The sequence below is a fragment of the Stegostoma tigrinum genome, chromosome 43 (genome assembly GCF_030684315.1).
Source record: "Stegostoma tigrinum isolate sSteTig4 chromosome 43, sSteTig4.hap1, whole genome shotgun sequence".
NCBI classification, from domain to species: Eukaryota; Metazoa; Chordata; class Chondrichthyes; order Orectolobiformes; family Stegostomatidae; genus Stegostoma; species Stegostoma tigrinum.
This window is the reverse complement of record NC_081396.1, coordinates 15335842-15344831: the sequence shown is the minus strand read 5'-3', so window position 1 is coordinate 15344831 and position 8990 is coordinate 15335842. Positions and strand designations below refer to the sequence as shown.

The 8990-nt window shown below is 45.6% G+C and overlaps 1 protein-coding gene across 1 annotated transcript; it reads left to right on the top strand.

Moving 5' to 3' along the window:
* Positions 1–500: 500 nt before the first annotated feature.
* Positions 501–5094, top strand: LOC132206804 (probable G-protein coupled receptor 139). Its single transcript, XM_059641850.1, has 2 exons — positions 501–736; positions 4202–5094. The coding sequence occupies exons 1-2, from the start codon at positions 589–591 to the stop codon at positions 5092–5094; spliced, it is 1041 nt and encodes a 346-aa protein (XP_059497833.1). The 5' UTR covers positions 501–588.
* The last annotated feature ends 3896 nt before the right edge of the window (positions 5095–8990 follow it).

Here is an 8990-nt window from a genome sequence, read left to right as displayed (position 1 = left end):
AAGGGACTGCTGTCCCCATGTCCTTGCTGCCCTTGTCCGCCCTTCTTCCCACCCCAGCCACATCCTTTGCACAGGGTTACACAGGGGATTGGGTTCAAAATGCTGAGCACAGCCTGAACCGCCCCAGATCCAGCCAACAACTAAAAATAATCAAACCCACTGCTGTTTAACAAACAGGACGCGCTATTTACAATTACCGGGTCTTCTGAACCCATTCCCGGATCCAAAATGTTTTGAAAGGCGATGGTCACTCTCTGGACCCTTTCCCCATCCAATCCCTCGATGACCCACACAAGCAATAGTGAAACACACAAGGTGTTCTGTTTTATTGTGGTGAAGGAAGCTGCTGGGCTGGAGGGGGTTAATGAGACATGTTTTTTTTTAAACAACTGTCATTAACATGTCTCTCCACGGCTGCTGGCTGTGTCCCTGGAGGGCAGTCTCCTCCCTTATTACCGAGGGACTCCTCACAGCGTGTTACCCTCCTGTGACAGCTGGCTTGCCAGCTCCCTGGCGAACACAGGGCCAGCGCCTCGACAGAGAGAGAGACAGAAAGAGGAAGAGATCAGATTCTGTGGGCAACCGACTATGGTCGTTACGACAATGCATCGAGGTTTCTATGATGGACTTTACTGGCTGTCCCAGGACTGGATATCTCTGCCGTCTCGGATCCAGGATGTGCTTTGGGTTACTCAGGGTGTCTACTACCCCATTCTGGCTATCGTTGGAGTTCCAAGTATGTACCCCGTGAGGCCAAACCATCTGGTGAGGCCAGTTTCAGTGTGCGTTGCTCAGTTCTGTTTACCCTGCTCTGGGAAGGATGGTATTGAAGCTGGATTTATCACAGAAAAAAATTACAAGGATGTTCCCTGGACTGGAAGGTTTGAGCTCAAGTAGAGAATGGAAAGAGTGGTGCCGTTTCTCCCTGAGAGTGTGGGAGGGTGATGGGTGACCTTGTAGGTGTTTAAAAAGTTACAACAGGCTTAGATAAGGCGAATATCCAAAGTCCTTTTCCCTCAGCGTAGGGGATTCCAAAACTAGAGTCCGTAGGGTTAAGGTGGGAGGGGAAAGATTTGAAAAAGGTGCGAGGGACAACTTTTTCTTGCACACAGAGGATGGTGCATATATGGAACGAGCTGACAGACAAAGTGGGAGGGACGTGTATAATTGCAACATTTCAGATCATTTGGGCAGTTACATGACTTAGAAAGTCTGTAAGTGACATGGACGAACCATGTCAAATGGGATTGGATCAGTGTGGGAATCATGGTCTGTCTGGACGAGTATTACTGCAGGATCTGTTTAAATTTTGTAAGACTCTATTGTTCTAGTTTTACCTCTCCATCAGATCTAACGCAGCTCTATAGCTCCACTGCTCTTTTCCCCTATGTGTATTTTCTGCACAGTCACATCCCTTCCCCGGGACAATCCCCGAGCCCCACTTCCTCTGCACCGTATGTGCATAAGATGTAGAGTCATAGACAATCAATAGCGCTCCACAGGAAGTCTCTTCAGCCAGTCAAATTCTGAGCTGATCCTCCTCAACTCCCACTTTACAACCTTTTCCACTCGATTCCCCTTCCTGGTTAAAAATCTCTCTCTTTCTCAGCCTCGAATCAACTTGAGTTTAGCTGATGGCTAGGCGGTCATGGCATGAGATATTTATCTGGGCATTGTCAGTTCATGAGTCAGTAGCTGAGCCCTAACTAACAATTTATTTATGTCACCCTAAGAGTCAACAAATTAACAGAGCTACGACCAAACCGAACAATGCCCCACTCCCTCGAATTATTCCTTCACTGAACAAACTTCTGCTGTATGCTATTCCCGTAAATGCAAGACCCACAAAGATTATACAAGCAGTGAGAAAAAAAGATTGAAACTTAGCCTCTCAAAGACCACACAGAATGTGTCTTCCAGAATACACTGCCTTCTCCAGCCTCCCTCCAGATGTAAACACCTTCCTTCTGCTGTGGTCAAGTCATAAATGCTTTTCTTCCACTAATCCTGCTAATCGGGGTGTTTTCTCAGTGAAGGCTCTGAGCTAGAAATGCCGTGGAGGTACCTTTTATGGAGAGATGGTGCTTTCTTAGAGACCTTAGCCATTTCTTGTGAGAGCCCTCAGCTTATTCTCAGGTGACAGTTCACTCTCGCACCGATTCTTACAAACCCTCTCCTTATATACATTGAGAGTACTATCAGTTTTCTCACAATAGCATTGGTTTTCAAAACGGTCAGGTTTAAATTCCATTTGACTTTCCTGCCTTGCAATTCACATTTTTTCTGCACAAACTGGTAACAATGCCCATCCTAAAATCACTGCCAGGAGAGCGTGGTCAGGTCTGAAAATCTCATGACATGGGAGAAGTATTTTGCTGGTGATGGACAAGGCTGAGAGCAAAAGTAGGATTTAAATGTTGAGGTTTTATTTTCTTGGACACAGATGATGGTCTGGAAGTGTATCTCCTGTCCTGTCGACCTCTATGAATCTGTGCATCACTTCTGAACCAGTTTCTGACCTCAGGAGGCTGGTTCCCTGTGTACATATGCTGCTCAACTGCTGCATTTTGTCTCACCTTCAGATACCAACAATTTTGCCCACACACTGCCATCCACAACCCCACGTGCCTGCTCCCTCTGCTAACCGTATGCTCATTCTCTGCATTCTTCACAAACCTGTCCCCTAGCATTTATCGACACATTATCCTGGTCTTGTAAAGCCAGATCATTCATAATTTCAGTCTTCCCGTTCCCCTGACCATTCCCCTTATATCGGTCCCAGTTTCAATCTATACAATTTTTTGGCCCCAGTTCCCTGATTAAATCCAAATGTTTCAACTCAAAATTCAGAGGTGGTTCTGGAATGCACATTATAAGAGGGATGTGATAACATGGGACGGGATGCAGAGGGAGCTTTATCAAGATGTTGCCTGTTCCAGAAACTTATACTGATCAATAGAGATTGGATAGACTAGGGTTCTTTTCGCCAGAGCAGAGGAGATGAGGAAGGGGCATGTTTGAGATATATGAAATGATGAGGGTCATCGATAGTATAGAAGACAGGATGAAACTTTTCCCCTTGACTTGGGGGGTGAGGCAGAATCATTGACCAGGGGCACAGATTTACAGCAAGGGGAAGGAGGTTCAGAGATGAAGATTTTATGAAAAACTAGGCTGATGGGAATCTGAAATTCACTGCCTATGACAGGTAGAAAATCTCATCACATCGAAGAAGTAATTGTGATATAATAGCAAACTATCAAAAGGGCCCATGGCTGAGAAATAGGAATGGAATTGTGAGGTGGAGACTCCTAACTGATGATCTCTCAATGGGAGGAACAACATTTTTCTGACTGTTCGAGGGCTGTTACTTTAAAAGAAAGTGCAGTTCATCAAGGAAGCAGGAAGGAAAACAGGGTGAAATCAGCCAGGCTGAGTTGTAAAGTGGAAGGAATAGTCTAAAGCTGGACGATGCAGGATTCCATAATAATGCCAATATCTCTGGAGAATCAGGTCAAATCTGAGTTTATTCATTTCATGAACTTTTTCTGGTAGATCAAAGGCATCAAAAGAGACTTATTTCGTGCTTTTGGCTCAGTGAGAGGATTGGCTGCATGACAGAAAACAGAGGATCAGTGTAAATGGGTACTTCTCTGGAGAACAGAATGTAATGAGTGGGTTGCCACAGAGTTCAGTTCTCAGACAATAAATATTTGCATTCGATGTAAGTGATCCGCAATCATGGACAGAGTGTGAAATAGCCGGTTTGCGGGAGATGCTAACTAGGTGGGAAAGCAGGTTATGATGAGAAGACAAAGAGTTTAGAGATGGATATTGGGAGGCTAGCAGAATAGACCAGAATGGGGCAGACGGAGCTTAATGTGGATAACAGAGGAGTTGTCCGTTTTTCCTGTAAAATGAAAAGACATATTGTTATTCCAATGAAAGGAGATTCGAAGTGTTTCAGTGCAGAGAGATCTGGGAGTTCTTGTGCATGAATGCATCAATCTGAGTACACAAGTGCATCATATAACTAGAACGTCAATGAACTGCTGGCATTTATCAACAAAGGAGTGAATTATAAAACTGAAGAAGCATTCTTTCACTAATATAACATGTTGTTGTGACCCAAACTTGAGTATCGTATCCAGCTATTTTTCACATGATGTCTAATGTCATTGTTTATTCCCCTTCCTCACAGTGAACACAGTGACGCTCGTGATCCTCTCTCGCAAAAAGTGCGGTCTCTCCAAATGTGTCACCTCTTACCTGGTGGCCATGGCAGCGACAGACCTAATGATCATTATCGTCGACTTGATATTGAGACACATGCCAATGGTTTATCATATCCATTTTATCTTCCTGTATTCCGTCCCTGTGTGTAACATCCACGCCGTCCTGCTGTATGCAGTCACTGACTGTTCTGTCTGGTTCACCGTCACTTTCACCTTTGATCGCTTTTTGGCCATTTGTTGCCACAAGCTGAAAAGTAAATATTGCAAAGAGAAAACGGCGGCTGTGGTTCTGGGCACAGTGTCTGTGCTGAGCTGTTTAAAGAACACTTTCTGGTATTTTATGCTCACAGCTCACTATTGGCTGATGAACAGGCCTTGGTTTTGCCGTGTAACCAATGACGTTCGGGAATCTCGGTTCTGGGTCATCATCGAGTTTCTCCATCACATTCTCACCCCGGCTCTCCCGTTCGTCCTGATTCTGCTGCTCAATGTTTTCACCGTCCGGCACATTCTCGTGACCAGCCGAGCCCGTGGGAGGCTCATTGGTCAAAGTGCCAGAGACCCAGAAATGGAGAGCCGAAGGAAATCCATCATTTTACTCTTTGTTATCTCAGCAAATTTCATCCTGTTGTGGTCAATGATAATGGTCTACTCAATATGGAACAGAATGTTGTATTTACGCTATCTGTCTGTCTGGATAGACGATTTTGTCCAGGAACTGGCCTTCATGCTGCAGCTCCTCAGTTGCTGCACAAACACTGTGATTTATGCTGTGACACAGACCAAGTTCAGAGAGCAGCTGAAGAGTGTGTTGAAATATCCCTTTACTTCAATTCGTCAATGCATTCCTTCGTTCTGAGGAAAAACACCAGGCAACACTGATAGCCACCCAAAAAATTTCCAATTCATTTCACATTCCCAGCAAGGGATAGCGATCTATCCCTACCTGACTGTAAACTCATATTGAGGGTCCAGATTTGAGGTTGAAAATGCTTGATGACAACCGCATAAGGGGAGGGTTTGCCATGACGTTGACAGAGATGAAGGTAAAACCTATGTTGAGACTGACTGATTTGAGCTCATTTCTGTGTGAACACGAGGCGGCCAATTATGACTGGCACATCGTGTTGGCGGTGGTAAGGTATGTTGCGCAGGAAACAGTGGTGACGGAGTGTTGGTTGGTCAGCTCCTGGCCATTTGGTAAAATATCATACATTATGTTTACACAACTGGTCCGGTTCGTATCTCCCCGTTTAACCCAGATTCTCTCATGTCCCCTGCCAAAGTCCAGGTCATCAGACATAACATCTGTCTTTCAGTTTTAGCAAGAAATCCTCATTGGTGATGGTAATGGCACATTGGCATTCTCACTGAATTGGTCATCCAGAGTCCTAGATTATGTCCTTGGGAGCTGGGTTCGAATCCCACCACGGCAGATCGTGGAATTTGAACTCAGTTCAAACAAAATTCAGAATCGTGAGTTCAATAATTGCCACAAAACCATTGCTGATGTTTGGGAAAAACCGAAGTGGTTCACTTATGTCCTTTAGACAGGGAAACTGCAGTCTTTCCCTGGTCTCGCTTCTGTGTGACTGCATTCCCACGGCAATTCCCTCTGCGCAGTGAGGGATGGGTAAGAAATGCCAGCACAAGTCAACGATGCCATCATCCTATGAGTGAAGCAAAAATAAATTCCAGATCCCCCCCCCCCGCCCCACCCCCAGCATCCCTTTGCAATAGCTCGTTGGGAAAGATCCCAAACATGATGAGCCAAATGAGAAGGCAGAACACACATTTCACAGAAAAACAGGACCTTCGGCTCACGCCACATTAAATTACGACGTTCTGCCTGCCAGTGGTCTCTCACTGTCCATTCCATCCACATTCATGTGATGATCAAAGTGCCCCTTAAACACCCCAATCATATCTCCCTCTACCATTTCCAATGAGCAGAGCATTTCAAGCTCCTACCACTCTCTGCCAAAAAAACTAGCCCCCCACATCTTCTTTCAAACTTGCCCCCCCCCCCATCCCCTGAAAGGACATTGCTTAGCCCACATATGGAGTACTGCGTGCAATCCTGGTCTCTCTGCTGTAGGAAGGATGCCCCTGGTTTTATACACTTCAACTCTTCAGAGTGCCGACCACATGTCCAAATATAGCTGTGGTGTAGCTGGTCTGCAACAGCTTGGCTCAGTGTGGATTGTGCGTCTGAAGCCTGTGTGACAGAAAGTGGGAGTAAAGTGAGGTGTGATGGGAGCAGCAAGGAGAATAAGGACTGAACTAATCGAGTGCTGGTCGTTTTCACACATCATCTCCCCCGACAACCCACACACCCTCCTCCTGCAATCTCACAAAGCTGCCTCTTGGTTTACACAATGCGGTGGGTGTGGGAGCAGTGCTTCAGATAGAGGGAGCTGCAAATTGACTGGATGCAGCTGGAATTCGTGGGCTGTGGTGGGATTCGAACCCCAGGCTCCCAGAACATTCTCTAGGTCTCTGGATTAACAGTCCAGCACTAATACGTTCAGACCATCACCACCCCCAGGCAGACAGCAGATTTCCCTCTTTAAAAGGCATTAGTGAACCAGACCAAGGCAGGGGGAGCATTCTGACATTAGACCAGATGACTAGCAATGAGTAATTCTTCTGGCAGCTTGGGGACCCACAACCTTTTCAGTTATTAAGAGCTTCATTTCCCCGAAGCATCAGAAACATGTCATAGAGTTATGCTGCATGGAAACAGAGCTTAATAACATCCTTCCGACAGCAGAGAGACCAGGATTGCACGCAGTACTCCATATGTGGGCTAAGCAATGTCCTGGACAGCTACAACATGACTTCCCAACTCCAACACTCAATGCCCTGATCAATGAAGGCAAGCATACTGACGCCATCACCATCCTGTCTAACTGCGACTCCACTTTCAGGGAACTATGTAGCTGATCCCCTCGCACTCCCTGTTTAGCAACACTCCCAGGACTTTACTCACGTCCCCCGTTAACTACATATGTCCTGACCTGGGTTTCACTGACCAAAATGAATCTCCTACGCCCCATGCGATCCAGAACAAAAGCAAAGTTGCTGGAAAAGCTCAGAAGGTCTGGCAGCATCTGCCTAGAATAAACATCAGAGTTCCTGTTTGGGATCTGGTGACCCTTGTTCAGAACTGTGAGCCATGTGATCCAACCTTGCTAACTAGTCTACCATACATAACCTTTTCAAATGCACTGCTAAAGTCCACATAAATACGTCTATCGCTCTGCCTTCGTGATCAGTGTTTCAAAAACCAACTTGTGAGACACAATGCCCCACGCACAAAGCTGTGCTGACTATTCTTCATCAGTTCTTGCTTTTCCAAAGGAGTGTCAATCCTGTCTCTCAGAATCCCCTACAACAGCGTCCCCAACCAGTAAAGTCAGGCTCACCAGTCTGTAGCTCCCTGGCTTTTCCTTCAAGCCTCTGGTAAACAGCACCACATTAGCCACCCTCCAGTCCTGCAGGTCCTCACACCTGGCTATCGACGCTACAAATACCACCGGGACGGGGCCCATTATTCCTCTTCCCAGCTTCCCATAATGGTGTGGTCATGTCACAGGGATTCAGTCACTTTTATGCGCTTGAAGTCCGACGGCACTTTCTTTTCTGCGCTGGTGGGCTCTCTTTCAACACATCGCTATTTATCTCCACACGTTCCCTAACTTCCAATTCTTTCACCACCGTAAATACTGACACGATAACATCCAAAAGGCTTCAGCTCACATCTCACTGCATTTCATTCCCAGGAGGCACAGATATACAAAGTGTGAGGTGCATTTTAATCTGAAAGTTCAGGAGGAAGAATTCCAAAGGATTCATTCAGTCAGTTCGCCATTTTAGGTGGGTTCGCAGCAGATATTCAATAGCTCACCCATCCTGGCCTACACGTTGAGATGTTAATGTGATGACATTCTATTGATTTCTATGCTTCTATAAATTAAAGTCTTTTATCTGCATTGGGTTCCTATGCGGAAACTTAAATTTATGGAAGTAAACTCTTATCTACCTACACATAGGTATGCAGGCACTGCCCTGAAGCTTCCTGCACAGCTAGGAATTCGGGTTAAAGCATTTGTAACTCCTTATCTTCTCACACATCGGTATGGAGGCACTGCGCTGAAGCTTCCTGCACAGCTAGGAATTCGGGTTAAAGCTTTTGTAACTCCTTGTCTTCTCACACATCGGTATGGAGGCACTGTCTTAAGCTTCCTGACTGCAATAAAATGAGAATCAAACTGTTTCAAATAGGGTTAGGTGGGGAAAATTGTTAAGGTATGAAACCTCTAAAGCATGTAACTTCTGTCGCTGACAAAGGGGCCAGGGCACTGACTTTGTTCTTGCCAGACACACTGGCAACTTGAAATCAGAATCTGACCTGGACAACAACTCGAAATCGCCTCCTGCCATTAGCATCTACTTCACTAGCAATCGATACTATATCCTGGCCTTTTATGTTCTTGATGCAAAACTTGTTTGGTATCCTGTCTTTGTCTGGTGTAGTAATTGTTTCATGAATCATGTCTTTTGTAAATTGTGAAATTGTTTTCTGTGTCGTGTCTTCTGTAAAGTATAAAAAGCGGGGATTGTCTGCCGCTCGGGGAGAATTACTTGCGAGACTCTGCACTCTGTGCCGGCTTGAGTGCAGTGATTCTCCACAGCTTGTACTTGATTGGTAATAAAGGAATATGTGTTTTTCTAAACAGGTCAGTGTCTTGT